The sequence below is a fragment of the Microtus oregoni genome, unplaced genomic scaffold (genome assembly GCF_018167655.1).
Source record: "Microtus oregoni isolate MIOR12 unplaced genomic scaffold, Mior012 000005F_ref0000423, whole genome shotgun sequence".
Lineage (NCBI taxonomy): Eukaryota > Metazoa > Chordata > Mammalia > Rodentia > Cricetidae > Microtus > Microtus oregoni.
The window spans coordinates 64,763,395-64,787,297 of NW_024543064.1; the positions used below are offsets into that span (position 1 = coordinate 64,763,395).

Genomic DNA, 23,903 nt, shown 5'->3' on the forward strand with positions numbered 1-23,903 from the left:
AAAGGCTTCAGCCTCCAGGAAGGTGATTGCATCAGCTGCTTGTCTCTCCATTTTGAGCATGGGATCTCTGGAGAGCTTAGGGCAGGGCTGCGTCACCTCCTGCTGCAGGGGCCTGGGACTGAGGCATTGACATGACATTATGACATAATAGACTCTGGGGTCGGGTTCACAGACCCAGCATAGATATTCCTAGGTACTCGCACCATTATGGACACAATTTAGCTTCTTCCTTTTCTCTCTTCCTTCCTGAGAGTTAGTCCATTAAAAATCGTAAGCGTTTTAATGTGTTTATGTTGTTAATAATATCTCTTGTGAATTGATGGTGTAGGATGTACTTGATCCAGGACTCAATGCTTGATCTCCTTGCAGAGATTCCAAGGTAGATTGTATTATTGCATTTTCATGACAAAGGTGCAAGATTCTAAAAGCTAACCGATTTTTGTACAAGACCACATTAGAGGGGACAGAGCCAGTATTCAGTATATTGCCGCCCTCCCCTACACACACATCGCAGGGAAGAGATTTGAACAGAGTGATGGAAGTGGTTAATGAAACCTTCGAGTCTGAGTAATTTGACCTGGGTGGTGATTTGCGGGGCTTTTAGATGTGGTCTGAAAAATTCCTTCTCTGAAGTCAGCCACAATAACAGTTCATTCTTGGGTTCTCTGCCAACTATGGCTCCCTGGTTATTTCCTTCTCCAGCACTTGGAATTAAGTGACTGATCTAAGGTGACATCTGAGTAGATTGCAGTGTTAGAATTCATAGCATGAGAAGTCAATGTGTCACCTGCCTTCTCGGCAGCCCTCGTCCGTGTTTTGGGAGCACAGTATTTGCTCTTTTGCTTCATGAGAAGGTAGAGGTTTTGCAGTAGGAAGGATAACCTGTTACTGGGGGGTGGGGCCAGTAAACACCAGGTCATTGTAGACAGCAAGCCTGTGGCAAGGTTATTTAGCTTTCTCCCAAACTCTTACAGTGTTCTTAGTGAATGCATGTTTGTTTTTAGTGAATAGTTTTTGTTGTTGTTGTTCTTTTGTTTTGTTTTGTTTGTTTCTGTTCTAAAGACGTTGGTCTGCAGTTGTTGGAAAGTAGAAGAGAGTGTAACCTTTAACACAGATAAGACCGGAGGAGCAGGGCAAGAAAGGCTGCCCCAGTGGGTTGTGGGACACGGTGAAAGTAAGGGCTGCTCTCTGGCTAGCTGGTTCTCAGGGGAGACACGGCACAGGTGTAGCAGCAGAGGTGAGGGAGGACATGGGGGCCATCTTGCAGTCACTGCAGGCAGCCTTCCAGAAGGCTCAGGTTTAAAGCCCACAGCTCCTGGAGTGGGGCTGCTGTGCCGTTTACCTGCTCCTGATCCTTGCAGCCTTCTGAATTGCTGGTTCTAGATGCGCTTATCCTAGAGTTGTGGACATGCGAAGTAGTAGCTCCAGGGAGGAAAGAGAAAAACTGTGGAGGGTCTGGTCCATGACCCTGACCCGGTAAATAGGAATCTCAACAGGCTGGATGTCCTTGAAAAGTAAGGGTAAGGCCACCTAAATGGAACCCAGAGCAGAGGCAGTGGAGGCTGTAACAGAATGAAGCCATTTAACATTGTACTGGAGCTGTTTCACTCTAGGCTTCAAAAGTGGTGGGGACTGCATTCTCTTTAAAGGAACAAAGAAAAAGATCCTTCTGTTAAGTTATGGGTCAGCCAGCCTTGCATCAGCTCCAGAGCTGGGTTCTAGAGAGGAGTCCTGGCCTCTGGCTGCAGGGGACACTCTCTAATACAGTCAGATAATTTTCCATTTTCTTTCCCTCCATTTTGGGAAATCAGGAGCAAGGTGAAGGACACTGTGGGAACCACAAATATAAGTTTGCTAGGATTTCGTGAAATATACTCTAGAGTAAAGAAAAAAAGTTAAGGAAATGGAGGGATTACATTCTTCACCGTTAACCCTGACCCAGCTAGCAGGAGGCAAAGGGCAGGAATAAACAACCCGGTTTCCTACAGGAATAGACTAACAGCGTGCCCCTATGCTCAAGAATTGAAGAACAATTGCAGTATTTTAATCACTGACCTGACATAACCAAATAACCTTGTTAAAAAGAAAAGCAGTCCGATTTAATTCTTAATTCAGTCCCTTCGCTGCCTTGAGGGTAAGGGCAAGGTTTTGAGGGAGAGATTTGTGGGTTTATGGCAGTGGTGACATTGCCCGTACCACGTTTTGGTAAAATTCACTATTGTGCCCGAAATTTCCTTTTTGTAGGCAAGCAGAGAAGGCTGTTGAATTTGAGCCATCCATCCCTCTGGCATACCCTGCACGCCTAGCATGTTTACTCCATGAACAGCCCCGGGAAGACAAAGGGGCTATATGCCCCTTTCTTCCTGGTGCAGTGGGCTGTGGAGACAAAACCACACTGAAAAGATTTCAAAGCAACTCCCACCAGTAAGTGTGTAAGAACCCAGGGCAGATGACGCAGATAAATGTGGATTGTCCAGGGAGGCAGAGGAGCGAGCCAAAGACAGCAGTGTGGATTGGTGGGGACAGGCATCCTGGCGGACGGTGCCAGTCCTCTGAGCTCATTCTGTGGGGTTGGTGAGGAATGGCGTGGACTGCGTGATCCGAATGAGTGTGGCGGCCACTTCCTCCTTATCTAGGAATCTGTCTGTATCTCGCAGATGGAGATTAAATTGATCCAACAATTTGCTCTCCACAAAGCCATGTCGGTTTTCCACCTAGTAATTTATGCTTTTCCTGGTGTTTGCAAATCGATTGCTATTATGGGATGCAGACAGAACTGGGCTGGGATCCAGTAGGTTGGGGGGATTACTGGAGAGGAGATGTGAACGGTCGTGAGAAAGCCTTGGAAGAGAAGCCTCTTGTTTTGTGTATTTTTACTCTCTGAAGCAAAGCAGATTTTTCAGGTTTTTAACAGTGTTCTTAATTATATTTAGATTGTGTCTTTTAAGGGACAGTATCTGCTTTATTTCAGATTCCTACTATCCGGCCTTGATATTTGCCTAACCTTCAGATGGTTTCAGTGGCTTTGCAGCCAGACCTCTCATTTCAGGAAAACCTTTCTCCACCCCAGCCCATTATAGATGAGTAATTGTTCCCTTTGACGAAGAAATGTGTATAGGCTTCTATCTAGCTTGATGAATAAAATGTTGTTAGGAAAAGCTTGGGAAAGTATGCTTTATTTAAACACTTCACCTCATTGTTGTACCTTAATTTTTTTTTTTTTTAAAAAGTCCTTCTCAGTATTGTGAAATTCTTTCAAAACAAATTAAAAAGAAAACATATTCTGTGATTTCTTTACAGATTCTGGACAATCAGGAAGTCCAAGCCACAATGATCCTGCCAAGAATCCTCCAGGTAAATATGTGTCCCCGGACGTGTGCACCCTGACATTGTTGGAGAACAAAGGGGCCCTGTATAGATCAACACCCATAATTGGTCAGCTGCCTGTTTTCTTCTGGCAGGCAGTGGGATTGGGACAAGATGTGATTGCATGTCGGCCTCTGTACTGGGAACTGCTTCCCGTCGGGGCGGCAGTGTTCACCTGAGCACAGACGGAGGGTTTCACTTTTCTGGTATCTTGAAAAGATGATTCTGACATGTTTAGTGGTAGCCTTTTAGGCATTTGAAAAGCTAAAACTTTTTAAATAGTTTCTTTAGTGGCCAAAACAAAACAAACAAACAAAAAGCAAAACAAAATCCCAAACCAAAACAAAGCAAAAACCTGGTAACAATTTCTGTCCTCTTACAGGCAGAGCGTTCTGGTTTAGGAAAGGCGCTGGCGAGAGGTTGCGTTTCTATAAAGGCGTTTGGCAAGACTGGTTTTTTGCCGTCTTCAGTGTAAGCTGTGTCTGGCCTTCTTTACTTTTAGATGGAAATGGATTGAGCCAGACCTGAGAATGGGCGCATGCCCTTTGGCTCTCCTTGGGGTTTTATTATTCCCATTTTGAACAGACAGCATTTTGCTTTTGATTTAGAGCAGTATTTTTCCTTCTCATGAGAAAAGAGTATGAAATTAATATAATAAAGAATTGAAAATTTCCATCATCATAAGAATTTTAATTGTATCTGTGATTTTTGTAAAACGGGTGATCTAAAAAATTCTTAGCAAAAACAAAAGCAAAACACAATCAACCCCACAAAGTCACACTTGCCCTCTGTCTCTCCCAAACGCTCACCTGCCATTTCACTGGAACAGACCACATAGTACAAAACGTCAGAATCTGAGATTTCTCCTAGTTTCTTCATTTCCTTTCCTTTCCTTTTTCTTTTTCTTTTCCCCTCTCTCTTTCCTTCCCCCCCCCCCATTTATTTTTGTTTTTTTTCAAGACAGGGTTTCTCTATAGCTTTGGAGCCTGTCCTAGAACTAGCTCTTGTAGACCAGGTTGGCCTCGAACTCACAGAGATCCTCTTGCCTCTGCCTCTGGAGTGCTGGGATTAAATGCCTGCACCACCACTGCCCAGCTCAATTTCTCCTATTTCCAATTACTCTAAAGTTTTAGTGCCTGGCTAATAAGAAGTTGCTGTACTTTAAGAAATTACAAATCAGAAAAATAGATTAATTTGTTCCTAAATTATTAGAGGAATGTGACAATCAAAATACAAAAAAATTATTTAATTTTGTTTTGGAAACATGTATATTTTTCTACATACATATTAAGCTATTCTGTGTAGAATAGTCTGCTAAAATTTTATTATTTGGCAAAATATTATATAATCTGTGATGAAAACCCCAATTCAATACATATTATATACTCTAAAGGGGAAAGTATTAATTAAATATGTATTATATACACCAATGATGAAAAGTACTAATACAATTCTTATCTTAAATTTATGCTGAATTGATTTTCCTTGATGAATTTGCTAATGCAGCAAACTGAGAGCAAAGCATAAAGTATTTAAATTAAAAATAAGCTTTTAAAAGCCTCTATACATTTTACCAATAAATAAATAAAAGGTAGGGAAACACCTTGAGGAGCAAAGGGTCAGTAAATCTTAAAAGCCAGACTAAACCAAAGGCTGTCTGTGCTGTGTGCTGTTGTTTGCCTCTGAAGGGCAGCTCGAGAGGAATGGCTGAAGTAGCCCCTGTGAAGCGCATTTCTGAGCAAGTGCAGAGGCTCAGGGGATGCTGTCTGCTGGTGCTGGGAGAGCTGGGAGAGCTGGGCAGAGCTGGGCAGAGCTGGGCAGAGCTGCGCAGAGCTGGGCAGAGCTGGGCAGAGCTGCGCAGAGCTGGGCAGATGACCTTCTTGTGCTCATGCAATGGCCAGGTTGGGTTTTCAGTATTTGCCTGGAAGGCTAGTTAAACTTCTCCATACCGTGTAGAATCTCTTACTTTTTCTGTTTTTATAAAGAAAGCAAACAGAAATCAGCTAGGGCACATCAGTTTCCCCAACTTTCAAGATTCTTTGGGGGACGTGTTTTCTTGATATGTGTCAAACAATTAAGACGCTAGAGTTAATTCATTTCAATTAAAGTTGCATTTTCATTGACCACTCAGGAACAGCCATCACTTAACATCATGCTTTGGACATTATTGTAGAGCTTATTAAGGAATTTTTGTTTTATTTTGAGACAGCCTCTTTTAAAGTGTTAAAAATTTTTGATAAAAGCAAAATTACATTCTACAATATTTTGAAATAAGCCAGGCTTTTGGAAGTAGATAATATTTTTCAATTTTAAGTATAAGAAACCTGTTCTTGTCTTACAGTCAGTTGGGATAAACAGATTCAGCAACCCAGGTATTGGGAGTTCAGGAGACTTATTCTAGAATGCTGTCTTCATCCTGATTGAGTATCTTAGGAACCACAGTTTGTTTATGGGAACATTCAAGACTAGCGTCACAAGCAGGGACACTGAGCTCCTGCTGGCTTCCACGAGAAGCTCAGCTACTCCAAAAGGCGGCCTCCATGCCCGCACACCTTTCAGTGTTAAGGGTTTTTGCCAAGAGATGTAGAACTCACGGGGATTGCCCTGTGTGCTTCCCAACTGCTTGGGAAGAGGTGGCAAAAATCCCAGCCTTCAGGAGCAGGGTAGCTCAGGGAGTCTGTTCCGGACCGTTGACCCAAAGGTGGTCTCCCACCCAGCACACAGGTGCATCTGTCTCCACACTGCCCCGCCCCTCCTGGGTCTGACAGAGGCACTACTTCTTTACTGATTGTGAACATCTCTTTAAATGATATATAGTATTTCTAGCTATTTAATTTTTAAAAAGTTAATATGCAACTAATTGATTTTATTATTTCATTTTCACATGTCTCATACTTTGCTCTCCACTCTCCCGCCTCCCTCTTGTTACCTGGATGCTCTTAAACACTGGACTGTGGACCTTGACAGATAAATGGGTCTTTATTTTGGAGCTCATGCTTTCACTTGGGATTAGTGTTTCAGCACAAGCAAACAAAAACACATTTTGGGAGAAAGGATATTTAATATTTGTCATTTACAAAGGAAATAATTTCTTGGTACTGGTAATTTATAAAAGCCTTCAAATAGTCTTTATGGAAGTTCCTCCACCTGCTTGTAACTTAAGGTTTTGTTCTGATTTTTTTTTTTTTTAAGCTGCGATGATTAGTTGCATGGTTTTTTTTCACAGCCAAGGTGCTATGCAATCACAAGGTACCTGACAGCACTGCATAGTGGCGCTCATTGAAAACACCTGGCCATTTCATTGTCTTAATGCTTGTGACCGAGTCTGAGATTGCGTATTTATCTTCACTAAATTTATCCTCAGTAGTTTTCTAGTAGTTCAGATGTCTTTTCCTAGTCATATAAGTGGCTCTGGTGGGTTAGTAGTAACAGGCTGAGGGACTTGGGCTGAGATCCGATTGTGTTTCCAAACACCACCACTACTTGTAGGAAATGCATCCTTGGATAGTAGTCTTGGGTTTAGCCTGGATTTGCTGTTATTTCGTATCTATATTCCTTGGGCTGTGACCCTTTAGATTTCTTTTTTTTTAAATATTTATTTATTTATTTGTTATGTATACAATAGTCTATCTGTATGTATGCCTGCAGGCCAGAAGAGGGCACCAGACCCCATTACAGATGGTTGTGAGCCACCATTTGGTTGCTGGGAATTGTACTCAGGACCTTTGGAAGAGCAGGCAATGCTCTTAACCACTGAGCCATCTCTCCAGCCCCCCCCCCCCTTTAGATTTCTTGAGCTGAATCAGTTGCTTACTGCTGGAATGGAAGGCTATCAAGAGAAAACAGCAATCTGGAAGTTGAAATTGGTCAGCTCCAAGATGACCCACCAGTTTAGAGTTTAGGAAGGCTGTAGTTTTGTGGAAAGTTCTCTTGGCTGGTAGAGCAGTTAAGAAATGTTGGATCCCAGAGCAAGTCCTGTAAATTTTCTGATGTAATTTTTTGAAGTACTTCAAATTTCATTAGCCAGAATTTTCTTGTTTAGAATGAATGGGTATACAGTTTAATTTCCAACTTTCTTTTTTCAGGAGTGTGTACTTTGGTGTGTGTGTTGACATTTGCATGTGGTTTGGCATTATGTGAACCTTGGAGCTGTGTATTGTGTGACCTTAAGTCAGCCACCTTGAGTCCCTTCTCTGTAGTAAGGACAGACTTGAGTAAATAATTAAATTGTGTGAAGAATCTCTGTCACCTACAGCAATGTCTGTCTTCCATTAAGAAGTTGCTTAGGTCATACAAATTTCTAGTTGCTCATTCCCCAAACATATTTGGTAGATCCCACAATGGAAGCCAACACAGGGGTGCCACAAAACTAATAAAAATCAGTTAGTACTGACTGAAAAGATGGCCCAGCATCTGTAATGGTACTTGGTACCTGCTGGCATCACTGGGGCCCATGTTTGCCTAACCTTCCACTTTATGTTTTTAAATTTTAAATTCGAGAGTATACATAACAGTATTTTTCTTTTCTATTTTCATGAACAGACAAATGTTTTCAGGTTCTCACAGTCCAAGAAAAAGGAAACTTCCTTTGGTATTTAAAATTATAACCTACTCTTTAAAAGCCCATACCCACTCCTTTTTATATCTTCTCTTATTTTTGTCAGTCAATATTTTTTAATAGGTTGAAGATATATTGCTTGATAATACCGATGAGTAAGCTGCGGTATAGAGAACACAGCGAACTATCAGAAAGCTTTCTCCTCACAGCAGACTACGTCCATAGGAATGTCCCGGAATGAACAGTTCACAGTAGTTAAAACCTGACAAGTTGGTAAAGCTTCTAAGTAATTTAAGAATTAGATGTGTGTCAGTCAAAAATCAAAGGGTTTCTTTTTCTTGGTAAATTAGCTTCAGAAACATTCCCCTTTCTCATCTTACTCGTGTGGAGACATTGCTCAATGACGTCTTTAAATGCTCATAGTCAGGCCAGGATTGAGACGAAAGGGGGAGCAGATGAGGGAAGCATTTCCCCGCAAATTGTTCTGCAAAAGCCAGAAGGAAGGGTGCCTAGCCCTCACATTATAAGTTTTACAAACTGAATTCCAGGTTCTTATGTGTAACCTCCTCATCAAAGTTGGTCTGCCTAGCAGCTGGCACCAAGCCAGCCTTTACTATGACGCTGGCCTGATCGCTTGAAATAGCTAATTGGCTAAAAGAAAGGTAATTTAGGGCTATCCCATGAGATCCCTAGAGAAGGAGCTTTCCTTGTTTCTTCTCCCACCTCGATGGCCAGCTTCATCAGGCACAAATAATGTCAACCACCACCGGCTAGCAAGTTCAGGAGTGAATAGTACATTCTAGGTAATGAAGTTCTAGATTTGATTGAGCTCAAAATGAGGAGCAGAAGCAGGTGTTTCCCTTTGGGAGTTTGGAAATATCCATCATACCACACTGAGTATCATTAACAAATTAAGGAATTTCTGAGCAGACCATAAGTAAAATTTTCACCTGGCAGTTACTTATTGAGTGTCTACTTTGTACATGACACTAGGCTAGATGTTGTAAAATATGAACTGTATTTAATCCCCACCCCTTCCAAGTTTTGACTATGAGAATATACAATATTTTATTTATGCCAGGAATTAAATTTTTCTTAGGGCTTCAACTGAAGTGTTTCAGTTCAGAGTTGTGGAATACTGATTCTGATGTGCGGGGTGTGTGAAAAGTGGGAGGAGCATCAGGTAAGGGGGTGACATTTCCCTCCTGAATCAAGGTCTTTGGCCATCATCATGAGGTCGCGAGGAGACGGAGCAGGTCAGCCAGCTTCTCCCAAACTCAGCTGTCTCCACACTGTTTGCAAGGAAAAGGTGGAACACATGGATACTTGCAGGTGTTTCATAAAAATGAGTTTAGTTTTTAGTTTAATTTGTTTTGTTTTTATTATATATTTTTTCTCCAGCTTGATTGGTCGGGAAACCTTCCCATAAGAAGAACTGTTTGATGTGGGGTCGAATTTTTTTTTTTTTTGTATTGTACTTTTTTGGATCTAGAAAGCAGACAAAAGATACAGGACAAAAGAAGGGAAGTGGAATAAGAGAGTCGCCTAGGATAGGTTTTAAAATGGAGGCAAAAGAAACTGATGTTTTCAGCTTCATAGTGGAATAGGACTGGAGTTTTTAGTTAGTGAGTCTGTTGCGTGTCTCTTGGTGTATAAAGACAGTCACACCAACTGTAGCAACTGTAGTATTAACTGTCAGGAGAATAAGTCAGTCTCTGTTAGGGGATTGGGCAACCTTTCCCCTACCGAGACATTATCTCTCAACCTTCACATAGATCTGTACAAATGTTTTTTTTTTCCCCAGTTGTCTCCCCATAATGTCCCTACCTTCCGAAGTCACCAATTTTCCATTCTCATTAAAATTTCTCTGTTTATATTCTTCCCAGCCTTTCTCATCTCTTTTTTCTCCATCGATTCTTACCAGAAACTTCTATTTTATCCTTTAGACAAGCTTTCCCTACCAAAGGTTCTTCTCTTCTTTTTTCTAACTGGACTGAAAGGCCATCAGCTCTGTAAGTGGGCTCATGGAGTGAGTCTCTTGAATGCATGACTTTATAGGAGCTAGGCCCACGTGACTCCTTTCTATCGTGTTTGTCTTGTTTTCCATAAGACAGGTTTCAACCCCTGGAGTCCAGACTGCTTCCAAATGGTAGCTGTCTTCCTGTATCAGTCACCAAGTGCTAGAATTTCGGGTGTGAGCCACCACGGTGGCCCACATTCTGGAGTATTGTTGATTTGAGTGTATTCTGTTTAAAACTTGCCCCTTCCTTTTGAAACTAATACCTGTTAGAAGTCCAGGAATTGGTGTTTCCCTAAGTTCTTATAATGATTTCTTTTATCCCTTGTCTTGGTCCTCCAGATTTTCAGTACCTCCTATGAGTTTCTAGACTGTGTTCATTTTTCATTTGGCCAAAGGTAGTATACCATTAGAGCAGATTCCTCTTCTCATGCCGCAGGCCCTTGTTTCCAATGACATGTTGGACTTGTTCCCCCAGATGTTCATGGCTAATTTAAATGTAACACTTTCAAAATTAATTTATGTTCTTTTCTATCAAATTTACTTTGCTTTCCATGTAAGTATTTTAGCTTTATTAGAATCACCCAGTCACTCTGGGTTGTGACTTTCTTAGGGACCCTCTCTTACCTATCTACTCTCCTTTGGAGCACCAAGTTCTCAAGTCTGTCACCCTAGTTTGAGTTCTGTCTTAGTTACTTACACCCTGACCAAGGCAACTTATAAAAGCATTCAATTGGGGGCACATGGTTCCAGAGGGTCAGAGGCTTGTCACTTGGGCACAATAATATTGTCTTTTTACAAGCGCAGGTTGGTTCAAAGACTAGTCTTAGTTCTTCAAGTTTTTTGTTTGAATTTTAACTGTTTTAAGGTTTTGTAGTGTCTGAAACTACGTAACCATGTAACATGACTCCAATTAAAAACTGTACCATTCTGACGCAGGCACTTAGCTTACACTACACCTAATTCCAAAAATCTTCCCAGAAGGCTTAACAGAAATAGATTATAGTGTGTTCAATTTTAAGAGATGTTGCTGTAACATATTTTCTCTCATTGTTGAATGTGTTGGTTCTCCACAGACAGTCAGAATTCCCACGCAAAAGTCCTAAGTACTCTGTGGTTAGGTTTTGCCTGGACCTACCCCTCTGGGCACTATTTTAGTGATTGTTCCTTCCGCCAAGTGTTTTGTATTCCTTTCACAGAGACTGCCTGTCTAAAGTCTCCTCCAGTTTAAGCCTTCTTCCCCTATCCCCTCCACCCCCCGCCATTTATTCCCAAACACTGCTTTTGCAGGACGCAGCTCTGGATTAATAATGCGAATCATTTTCCTCCTCAGAGCTGGAATGTGAGGACAGTTCTCTAGTCCAGAGTGAACTGGCTCCCTAGGCTGGCTGCACTCAGTGCCATCTGTAGAGTGCAGCTTCCTGCGCTCACAGCCTGCACAGCGCACTGTGGCACCCTGGTATGGAAAGAGGGAGGGGCCCCATAATGATGCGGCTTGAGCCCAAGGCAGTATTGCACAGTATCCACCGCTACTCAAGCCTTCATTTTTTGTTCTCTGGTAGACTTAAAAAGTGCATTTTAAGAGACCAGGCAGGTCTACCAGAGTCTTCTTTTTTTTTTTTTTCCTGCGAATGAAATAATTTAAAACAAGGACTTGTGTGTGTGGCAATGTGATTCTTGCTACCTTTGATCTAACAATGCCAATGAACCTTGCATAATTTAGCAGGTTTTGATTTTCAAAGTTGTTAAGAATTGGGGGGGGGGGTGTTTTATATAAGCGAATTTCCAGAGCCCATGTCCTTTCTCATGCTTATTTAATAAACTAGAAATAGGGCCTGACTCTTATTTTCTTGTTGAAATGATTTTGATTATTAGTTCCACTAAAGCTATTCTCCCATACTCTCTGTACAGTGACTGTTTCATGTTACACCCCCCAAGGGGGGCATTTCCATGTCTTCTGTAGTATTCAGGAGTGAGAAGACAGCAAACCCACCTGACCTTTAGGCTTGACCTTTTGATCATTAATAAAATCAAATGCAGGGCCGAGGAAGTGGGTCATTGGGTTCAGTGCCAACGGTGTGAGCACGAAGACATAAGATTGGATCTCTAGCACTTATATAAAAACAGAGAGTGGTGGTGTTTGCTTGCATCTATAACCCTGGTCCTGGAGGAGTAGAGACAGGGGCATCCTCGAGCTCCCTGGCCAGCAAGCCAAGTTCCATGAAAGACCTATCTCAAAATGCATGATGTAGAGCAATAGAGGCAAGCACCATAGGCTGACCTCTGACCTCTATGCCTGTGCTCAGACTCATGAGTGTGCACCTGCACGAACATGTGCAGGCAGATTCACACACACACACACACACACACACACACACACAAACAGACACACATCTGAAGTCATGATATTTTGTAAATTGCTGCTTCCTCTGGTTATTTTGCAGATTGTTTGTAATACAATGGATTTTCGCTTTAAAATTCGGCGCCTTGAACTGTTGTCATCTTCTGAATTGAACTACTCTCTAGCCAGAGCAGTATTTTCCTAAATAAATAACGGGATCAGCATTCTGCTGTTTCAGTCTCAGCCGTGCTGGGTGATATCTAGAAGAACCCCACTGCCACACATACACACACACACACACACACACACACTCACACACTCACACACACACTCACACACACACACTCACACACACTCACACACTCACACACACACTCACACACACTCACACACACACACACTCACTCACACACACACTCACACACACACTCACACACACTCACACACATACTCACACACACACTCAACACACACTCACACTCACACACACACACTCACACACACACACACTCACTCACACACACACACTCAGACACTCACACACACACTCACATACACACTCATACACTCACACACACTCACACACACTCACACACACACACTCACACACACACACTCACACACACACACTCACTCACACACAGTACTTTTCACATGGAGAGTGGAAAGTATCTATGAGTGTTCAAGACTAAGTATATAGAGAGGAAGGCCATGGGATGGATGGATGGATGGATAGATGGATGGATGGATGGATGGATGGATGATTGAATGCAGAGGCTCTAGGCACTGGAGGCATTCATTACTCTCAATTCAAAGAAAGAAGGCAAAGTCTTTTCAAAAGAAGATAATTGGTGCTGAAATTGTAATGTATGTTTATTAACAACTATTTTCACTTTAATTAGTTCATCTAAGTCATTCTAATAACTTCCTGACCTCAGTAGCTGATAGTTTCGCCTTGGGTCTTAACCCTCTAATGGTTATGTTGCAGGCCCATGTTCCTCTGTAATTTGTAAAATGCATTATTTCATTTCCTCCTTCTGCTGCCAAGGTTGTACTCTAGGTTCAGACTAAATCCTTGGCCATTGTTGAAACAGCTCTTCCGAATTTCCAGGTCCCTCATTCATGTTCTTGCACCATGGTTAGTATCTAGCATGTCTGCCCCCCCACAACCTCCTTGATAGAATTTCTTCAGACTCTCCGCTCTTCAGTTTCACAATAAGAGTGTTTAGTAGTACACTCTCCTGACAAATCTGTTCCTCTTAGTGAATTCCCAATACCTTATGATTATTGAGCCTCTCCTTCCTAAGGTATCGCCAGAGACAGTACTTAGTAGTGCTCAAGACTTGTGAAGCGGAGGCACAGGCCACATACATTAAGCAGTCTATTCTGGAACACATAATATGATCTCCATACTTAGTGCCTGACCTCAGTCAGGAAACGCAGGTATTTCTGTGGCGTGTTTGTGGCAATCCTTTGCTCTGCAGGTGAACTGCGCCCGAGTCAGGACTGTGCAGGAGGGAGCGGATGGGGAAGTGTGGGACTAATAAATCACTGTGTCAGAACCTAGGCTCAGAGAGTCTTTACTCCCAGGCAGATGAATTGTTGAGTGTTGATCACTCTTTTGTGCTTTTATTTGCCAACCCATAGAGAATGTACCACAATCTCGCCAGGTTTTCTGTGATCCCAAAAGAAAGATTATCCTGGGGAGATAACATTGGAGAGAGAGAGCTAAGCAAACAAGCAAACGACGTTCTGTAGTTTAGTGTCTTCAGAAACTCTCCAGGTTCCTCTGGGTGTTTCTGATTCTCTTGGGGTGATTTTCATGTTTTGCAGATAATAGCACATCATGAAAACCTGGCTCCTTGTGGCACGAGATGAAGTGTGACTGGGGTTGCATGTGACTGTGAGCCACTGTGTGAGTGCTAGGGATGGACTCCAGGTCTCTGCCCCAGTGCTCGCAGTAGCTGAGCCGTCTCTTCAGCCCCTGTGTGGGTGTTCTCATAGGGCTTCTGCCACCCAGCACAGTCACTTTGGTGTTGACTCATGTGGCAACATACATCCCTTTTTATTGTTGAGCAGAGTTTCATTGCATATGGGTGTACTGTATAGCATGGGAATTCCAGGTTGATGTTCACGTGCTTTTCATATAGGTAGCTAGTTGATTATGCACATTTGCTGCAAAGGTCTTTTGCTTTCTACTGTATTGTCCAACCACCCTTATCAACTATCAGTATTTATATAAGTGCACGTTTGCTTATGGGCCATTCCATGTCTCTCATTTGCCGATACCAAAGTATCTTGACTGTTTTAACTTTAAAGTAAGTTTTTACAATATGTTTTGCGAGGTTATTTTTTAATCATTTTTATATTCTTATACATTTTAGAAGCAGTTTGTCAAACTATAAATAATAAATACTTAAAAACATCTGAAAAGCCAGATACGGTTTTGAGTGACAGTGATAAAATTTAAAGACAGATCCTTGAGGTATCCAGCAATATATATATATATATATATATATATATATATATATATATATATATATAATTATTGGGTGGAAAGCCCACATTTCAGGCTTAACTTCTGATTCAACTTTCTGCAACTTCTTATGACAACTTCCATGCAGACTCATAACTTGTTGGAAATGTGTCTAGCTGTGTTGAACAGAGGGCAAAAGATCTCACAGAAGCCCATATCTCATCATCGTGTAACTGAGACACGCAGGCTTCAGTAGAGAGCTCCCAGTACTGCATCTGTGAGACCTGTGTCCCTGTCATCTGCCAGGGACAGAGGTTGTTCTGTATTGTTTAAAACTATGGAATTCTGAACACCAGCATGGCTGGGAAATGGAAGACATGAAAGACCTCCAGTTCTCTTGTCCCCTTTCCTGAGTGCATCATTCAAATACCTCTGCTCCAGACTAACTAGATGATCTCCCAGGACAGGTCCTTCTTAAACTCATTCCCATCTGCCCTGCAGGAGTCCTCCATCCCAAAGGTTCCTATCTGTAGTCACCTGGCAGACTTTAAACTCGCCAGGTGGTGGGAAGGAAGAGAGCAAATGCAGCCCCTTATGACACAGTCTCATGAGCTGTTTTTGGCAACTTTGATGACTACTGCTACTAATTAATATATTACTACCTCTCTCAATAATTATTTACCAACTTAGCACATTTTCTTACCTAATCTTCATCTTAAATCTTTCAGTTTAGTGCTTTTGGGCAGCTAAGAAATTTAAGTATTTCAAGTCTTTATCATCATCATCATCAACAACAACAACATCAGCGGCCACAATTACAGCAACAGATGAGCAAAGCTGCTGTTTGGGCCGCAGAAAAGTCTGAAGTCCTTGGCACAAAGCCTGTTGTTTAATGAACACTCAATTGCATCTTCATTGTCATTATTGTTACTATTTTACCAAGTTGAGTAATAATCTTTGGAGTCACTGAGTGAGCAGACTCAACTTCATATCTGATTCTGACCATTCTACAGCCTAATGTTCAGCCTAGATTACAGTCTTCACTTATGCAGCCAACAGAAAGCCACATACTTCACCAAGTCCAAACCCAAAGCCTGGATACGGTTAAATGAAAGCAACCACACTAATAAGTCCCTGGTGAAAAAAACCAAAGAAAGGATGTATTAGTACCATCTATAAAAGTATCCCTTTGAATATGAGGAACTAGGAGAAAAGAAAAAATGGTTTATTCAGAAGGAAGGATTTGCATGATAAATTAACCAAAAATACAGTTTGAATAAACATGGAACCATGTAAGATGGAAAAAAATAGTAAAAGAAGTTGTTTTCACACTATTATAATCTATAATAGAGAAGTAAGACCCCAGCCTGTGGAAATAATCCTTGACCCAGAGGGCAAACTCAAGTTACTGGCTCTTAAAAGCAGAGGGGGGAAAAGTTTAAGTAATTGATGATAGAAGATGAGAAAGCTCCATGCGAATTTTTGTCACCTTTGTGGAAAAATCAGAGCATTTAGGAGCAAAATAGGATTGAGGATAAATGAAGAAAATTGGTATCAGCTAAAATGATCTAAATATGTGGATCAAAAAAGATAACTATAACCAGTGCACAGTCATTGAAAGAGAACAGCAACTAAATATATTCAGTGGAAATATTTATATTTCAAAGCTGAAGCAGAGAGTCTTTTGATCATCATAGATGAATAAGAAGTTATCTGCATATTTCTGTTTTCTAACATGTAATGCTAGAAGATGTTAGGAGATATTTAAAATTATGAGAGAAAACTTTTCCATTGAAGTTTTGCATTCAGAGGCAACAGATATGAATTCTTCTTTAATTGTGGCATCAAAAAATGTTATCTCTTATTTTCTTTGTGATTTTTTTTCCCTCTGAAAACCCATTCTAACTAACAATAACTCAAAATTTTGGAAGAAGAGAGAGAGATCAGGGAAGCAGCAGAGACAACTCAAAACTTGTGAATTCCTATATATTCAAATATAAAGATTAGACATGGGGTTGATTGCAAGGAGAGTCATAGTCGGTAATTGTTGTAAACAGTGTTACTAGCATAAATACCATTGTGAAGATTACTTCCGAACATAATCATATTGTGGTTATATATTCCAAGTTATATATTTAAAGTTATGGCAAAAATATACAGAACATAAAGTATGCCATCTTAATTATTTTCAAGTATCCAATTTAGTAGTGAAAAATGTTTTCACATCATAATGTAAGCATTCTCAAGAACTTTGTTTTTGCAGATCTAACCTCAGTCCCTTAAACAGCTCCCCACTGGTCCCTCCCAGCCCCCCTCAACTGCTCTGTTTTGTTTACCAGTCTAGCTCCTCTATGCAACTCATATATGTGAAGTCTTATAGTCTTTGTCTTTTTACAGTTGGCTTATCTCCAGATTGCAATTTTAAGAACTAAAATAGGAGGAGGCTAGGGGGAAGTTCAGAAACAGAGAATGGCAGACTTGCTGTCTCTCTTTAGAGTACTTTGCTGGTGGATTTTGCTAGTCTTTATTGTTTGCTTTGATCATTGTTTTTGCTTAAATTGGAGATTCAGTCACCCAGCTTTCTGCTGTGAAGTGAAGTGTCAGGATCTTGTTGTGGTCACGGGAGTGTTTATCCCTTACCACGGGGATGAGCTTTCTGATAATGGACTGTACTCATGGGCCTTAATGGCAGTGTTGTGCTTGCCCTGTGGATAGAGCCACGATAGCCAGCTGAGGATGCTTTCCATAGAGTTCAAGGGGTTGCACTTGTGTGGGCTGGAGCTTCCTTATTGGTTATTTGCTTAGGGTTATTGAAAGGGGTGAAACATCTAGGAACCTAAAAGAATCATGAGACTTTAATTTTCTTCGGGGCATTGGTCAGCATTTCCTGAGGCCTGGGATAGTGTGGAGGACATGAAAGCTCCGTCCAGCTGTGCACCCTTCTGGACCTGTTATTATTTAAGGTGGTTGTTCAGTCACCTGTCTGTTCTATTCGGAAGTTCATGTGAGTCACCCGCAGATTCTAATTCCTAGGCCAGGGTGGAGCCTGCATCCTGCAGTGGCGTCAGCCCCCATATGCACGGGTGCTTTACTTTCCGCTGCTGTTTGGCTCATTGCTAACATAGCAGTTCCCGAACTGCTACATATTTGAATTTCTTGTGGGGAATTTAACACCCTCTCCTGTCCGGGTCTCAGCCCAAAGGAATTAAGTCAGAATAATTGAGGTTGGGATCCAAACATTCACTGGTTTTAAGATCCCCAGGTGATTACAGTGTTGAGCAAATTTTGGGAAACTCTGCCCTGGGATAATTGGTCTATTTCAGGGTTTCCAGATCTTTGCAATTTTGGTTACTTTTATTTTCCCAAGTAATTGCTCTTTTGAGTTTTCAAAGCTGTGGTCAGTTTTATGCGCCATCCTCTGCCACTTCTTCCACTGCATTTGGTTTCCATGGTTCTGTCTCCTGCCTGATCTGGGTGTTTTCTTGCTGTTTCTTAGCCAGGCTTGCAAAAAGGTTTTCTGTTCTTTTCAAGAAATTCTTATTTATCTATCATTTGTTAATCATTTCTCTCTTTTCTTTAAAAAAATTATCTTATGTGTATGGGTATTTTGCCATCATGCATGTCTACATATCACGCGCATGTCTGTTACCCGAGGAAGGCCTTGGATTCCCAGGAACTGGAGTTACGGACAGCCTTGAGGTACCATGTGGGCACTGGGAATAAAATTGGGTAGAACAAACAAGTCCTCTTCACCACTGAGCGATCTCATCCTGCTTCTCTCTCTTTTATGCATATCTGTACATTTCAGCTCTTATCTTTAATTTCATTATTTTAAAATTATCTGCTCTTTATGACTAGCAGCCTAATGGTCAGTACCGCCAGCGTGTGGATGGTGGAGGATCCGTCCTGCTGAGGGTCAGAGCTCACTCTGAACAGTGGTTCTGGGGCACGGGTGGAATTGTCTTCACCCTTGTCTTTGTATCTTTTCCCACGAGTTCAATAAGAACATACAGAAATGCTATTTAATTCCATTACAGTTTCTTTCCTTAGACTGATTTGCTGTTTATGGTTTGATGATAGAGAATTATTTCTGTTCATTTTTTTCTCTTTGTCGCTTCCTCCATAGTTTGCAGTTTCTCTTTTGGTTTTCTCTGTAGTCTGTTGTTTATTTGCTAATTCCAAGGCATTTTAGAACATTTACTCATCTCTTCATTATCATTTTTATTTCTCAAAGATGAAACAATATGACCCAAAGAATAAGGATTACTAAAGTTACCTCTGGAGTTGAGGGCATGATCAATTTGTTTTAAAGCTCCATGGGTATTGCAGTACAGAAAATTTGCATATATTTGCATGATACAGTCTGATTAATAGATATGCTAATTTCTGGAAGAGCTGTACTAAAATTCTCATGGTTTCTGATGCCTCTGCTGATTATACTTTTCTCCAGTTTCTGTATTTTAGCAGTTGCTTTATGTAACTCTTCAAGTATTGTTGTGTTCATATGGAGCTTTTTAATTACTTATATTTATTAATATATTTTATGCCTTCTGTTTTGCTTATATATAATACTTATAAGTATTCACATACCATTTCTTTATTTTAATACCTCGGTCATATTCCTCTTCTTTTTTCTGTTCATTTTATAATTTAAATATTTATTGCTATTATTGTGTGTATATGTATCTGTAATACATAATATGGACGTGGAGGTCAGAGAACGACTTTTGGGAATCGGTCCCTCCCTCCCTTCCCTCCCTCCCTCCCTCCCTCCCTCCCTCCCTCCTTTCCTTCCTTCCTATGGATTCTGGGGTTCAGGCTTGTATGGGAAGTGCACACTGAGCCATCTCCTGAGTTTTTTCTGCGTTCAGAGAAGAGGAATGTGGAGTATGGGAAACCTGCTGTGGCATTTCATATAAGAACCTGCTGAGCTAGTTTCTAGGGCTTTAGAGGGAGGCATCTCTTCCACATGTATAGACCAGAGAAAGGGTACACATGCAGTCAGATGCATACAAATCAGGTTGCATATTAGTGACTATCAAACACCTGTTTCAAACAGTGAAGATTTTCCTGGACTGAGTCTCAAATTGTGTATTTAACTTCTGACTCCCTGATTCGATCACTACTGGGTACTTGGAATTGATAATAAAGGATAAACTCAATTCTGAATTAGTATTAACAGGGTAGGGACATGACTTTTGTTGAATGCACACAGCCCTGGGTTTGATTCTCCAGTACCAAAAAAATAAAAATTAAATATCAGACTGCTAGGATATAAATCTTAGCTCTAGGCTGAGATTGAATTTAAATGCGATGAGGCATCTCTCTAGTGACTTATAGTTCCATTTAATAATCACCATTTCCAGCATTTGCTGTGGGAAATTCAAAGTAGTTGAGAAGATAAAGATAAGACTATATCATATATAGTTTGAGCATAAAAATCATCTCAGAAGTAGAAAGCAAGTCAATACTCATGAACCATGCACTGTTGTCTGAGAAACAGAGATAGGCTAGACGATTTCATCAGAGAGTTTCCCCGAAACTTTTAAGAAAGTCTACGAAGCTATGCTTTTGTCCTGTCTTCTGCTCCATTTTGTGATGCGTCCCCATCACTCTGGCATGGGAGTTCCCCAGGAACGAAGCTGCTACAGTGCTTTTCCAAACATGCGCAGAAAACTCAGAGGGAACTGGTTTATCAGTCAGTGAAAGAACTGTCTTCCATGATGAACATGGATCTTGACGCCAGTACCATAAAGCTCCAGCGAATGGCATAAGGGAGAAATGTCTCTCTAACAAGGATTCCATAATAGCCAAAAGCCATTATCATCAGTGAAAAAATTGAAAGTTGGGAAAATAAAGAATATTTTTTTTCCAAATGAGAAAAATATTCATAAACTGCCCTTAAATGTGAGAGCCTAGAAGTAATGTTCAGTGGTAAGCCTTTCTGCTAGCACATCACTCTTTTTACGTTCTCTCAGTGTTTATGTTCCTTTTCCCCAAAAGCTCTATTTTTCAAAGTTCTTGACAAAGAGATGATAATATATATATATCTGGAGAAAAATCCAATTTTATTTTAATGAGGTAAATGGAAATTACAGTATTTCTGCTGTGACGTCTTGCCCAGCTCAACTGCCACAGTTAGTCAAGCCATTCCTATTGTGCCTGACCAGCTGCTGAGTGGAAGCCGTGCAGCTCAGCCTGGGGAATCTAAGTGCGAGAAGCCTTCATAGCCAGCAGCTGGACGGTTTGGACCAAGAGCTCTGGGAGCGAGCATGTTCTTTGACCTAGTAATCCTGCTTCTGAGAACTCCAGCCGAAGGAAATCATGAGAATTGCTGACAGAGATTTGTGTATGAAGATCTTAATGACAGGGCTGTTTATAGTGTCTGTTAAAAATGGGAAATAACCTAAAATGCCAAACAGTAAGAGAACAGCCAAATAGTCATATCAAGTATGCAGTGCAGTCATAGGAAACCATGCCTCTGAAACAGGGCAAGACGGGACATCGAATGGAAAATATCAGCATATGGATTTGTTTAAATAAATTTGTTTTAACTTTATAAAGCCACATAATTATATGTATTAGACATGCAGGAAAAAGTTTTAAGAACTGGAAGGAAATGCTAAAAATATATAAAAATACATATCCAGCTCTGTCTGGAAGTGCCGGGCGTTTCCTGACACTATTGGTCACTTAAACATTGTTATCAGAGACTATTCTAGATGTTAGAATCTTTTCATGGCTATAGACTGAGACTTAGTTTCCATGCAGAGGCTTATTATCCATTTTCTGGCTTCAACCATGGATCTGATCCACGCCGGGAGGCTGAAATGGAGCTGTGTACATAACGTCCCTACTAGAAAAGTAGCAATGGCTTAGTTGTGGTCTGTGATTTCGTGAGACTGACTAAAGGCTAGTGTGGGATAATTTCCCATATCCCCTTGGCACACAAAATAGAGAGTTTAGTCATCTCTTTCTGGTGACAGAAGCAAACTATTGGAATCAAAGGTGAGGCGTAGCTGGTAAGTGTAGCTGGCTAGGTGTAGCTGGTAGGTGTAGCTGACTAGGTATAACTGGCTTGTGTAGCTGGCTAGGTGTAGCTGGCAGGTGTAACTGGCTAGGTGTAGCTGGTAGGTATAACTGGTAAATATAACTGGCTAGGTGTAGCTGGTACGTGTAGCTGGCTAGGTATAGCTGGTAGGTGTAACTGGCTAGGTGTAGCTGGCTAGGTGTAGCTGGTAGGTGTAGCTGGTAGGTGTAGCAGGCTAGGTGTAACTGGCTAGGTGTAGCTGGTAGGTGTAGCTGGTAGGTGTAGCTGGCTAGGTGTAGCTGGTAGGTGTAGCTGGCTAGGTGTAGCTGGTAGGTGTAGCTGGTAGGTGTAGCTGGTAGGTGTAACTGGTAGGTGTAGCTGGTAGATATAGCTGACTAGGTGTAGCAGGCTAGGTGTAGCTGGCTAGGTGTAGCTGGTAGGTGTAGCTGGCTAGGTGTAGCTGGTAGGTATAACTGGTAAATATAACTGGCTAGGTGTAGCTGGTACGTGTAGCTGGCTAGGTATAGCTGGTAGGTGTAACTGGCTAGGTGTAGCTGGCTAGGTGTAGCTGGTAGGTGTAGCTGGTAGGTGTAGCAGGCTAGGTGTAACTGGCTAGGTGTAGCTGGTAGGTGTAGCTGGTAGGTGTAGCTGGTAGGTGTAGCTGGCTAGGTGTAGCTGGTAGGTGTAGCTGGCTAGGTGTAGCTGGTAGGTGTAGCTGGTAGGTGTAGCTGGTAGGTGTAGCTGGTAGGTGTAACTGGCTAGGTGTAGCTGGTAGGTGTAGCTGGTAGGTGTAGCTGGTAGGTGTAGCTGGTAGGTGTAGCTGGTAGATATAGCTGACTAGGTGTAGCTGGTAGGTGTAGCTGGTAGGTGTAGCTGGTAGGTGTAGCTGGTAGATATAGCTGACTAGGTGTAGCAGGCTAGGTGTAGCTGGCTAGGTGTAGCTGGTAGGTGTAGCTGGTAGGTGTAGCTGGTAGGTGTAACTGGCTAGGTGTAGCTGGCTAGGTGTAGCTGGTAGGTGTAGCTGGTAGATATAGCTGACTAGGTGTAGCTGGTAGGTGTAGCTGGTAGGTGTAGCTGGTAGGTGTAGCTGGTAGGTGTAGCTGGCTAGGTGTAGCTGGTAGGTGTAGCTGGTAGGTGTCTTGTGCCATCATTTCTTCTCTGAAAGAACAGTACAAGGCAAGTAACACAGGAGAATAAACACAGAAGAAAGTGGAATCTGAGGGCCTTTTGTTAAGTTTTTGTTTGTTTGCTTTTGTTTTTAACCCAAAGTGAGAATCCTCGTGTCCAGTAGTGGTGTTCAGAAGTAGCAGGAAGCTTTCCATCTCTGGAGAGAGAAAGTCCCTCATCCCTTAAATGTTGGCAATACTAAGTCATGGCTCTTGCCACAGTGTGGTTTTAAAGGTTTTTAGTATAGTCATTGGGCATCTGCTGGTTAGTATTGACACTGCAGTCTCATTGCTTTTTAGGACTTTTCTCATTGGATGGGAGGATCTGTTGGTTTATGGAGCCAAGAAACAGCTCCTGGATTTACTCAGAAGTCTGATCTCCCATCTACGTTAACAGTCCTTCAGATACTTGAAGCCAGCTCTCATGAATTTAATAACTGCTTTCCCTGGGGCTTTTTTTTTTTATTTCAAGAATAGAACACAGTAGACCATAAAAATGAGTGTTATCATTCTTCCCTTGGATTTTCTATGTAAATGTTGCTTAACATTTAAATGGTGCTGATTATAATTTGAGATATTAACAGATATGCCATTGTGTCCCTTCTGTTATTGTTTGTAAAGGAGGTTAAACACTGTATTAACTTCTGAGTAGTGATTTACTGTTGCTTTGTTAGAGGAAAATAAAAAAGAAGTAAAATAATATAATTTGATATTGCCTTTGAGACTTTTCTGCTTGTGGAGCTCTTTATTTCCCACCCAATTTTTTCTTCTTAAAGAGCAGAGATGTATGTAAACACAGCATTACCCAAATGTGGAGTTCTCCTTGTCTCCTGGCTGATGCTGCTGTGTGATATTGCTCTATAACCATTAAGCAGCTGCTCTGCCTCAAAGACGGGCACATTTCCTTTGGTACATGAAATGAGTTTACTCTGAATCTCTCCAAATTACT

At 41.4% G+C, this 23,903-nt stretch overlaps 1 protein-coding gene across 7 annotated transcripts in view; it reads left to right on the forward strand.

Moving 5' to 3' along the window:
- The window catches only part of Nfib (nuclear factor I B), a 215,666-nt gene that overhangs the window by 116,159 nt on the left and 75,604 nt on the right, over window positions 1-23,903 (forward strand). For 5 of the 7 annotated variants that reach the window (XM_041651809.1, XM_041651810.1, XM_041651811.1 and 2 more), the window contains one exon: window positions 3,301-3,354. In XM_041651809.1, coding sequence (XP_041507743.1) covers window positions 3,301-3,354 — 54 coding nt within the window. Of the gene's footprint in view, window positions 1-1,814; window positions 1,819-2,555; window positions 2,575-3,300; window positions 3,355-23,903 lie in introns of those variants that run through there. The other 2 variants (XM_041651815.1, XM_041651814.1) reach the window with 2 other exon arrangements.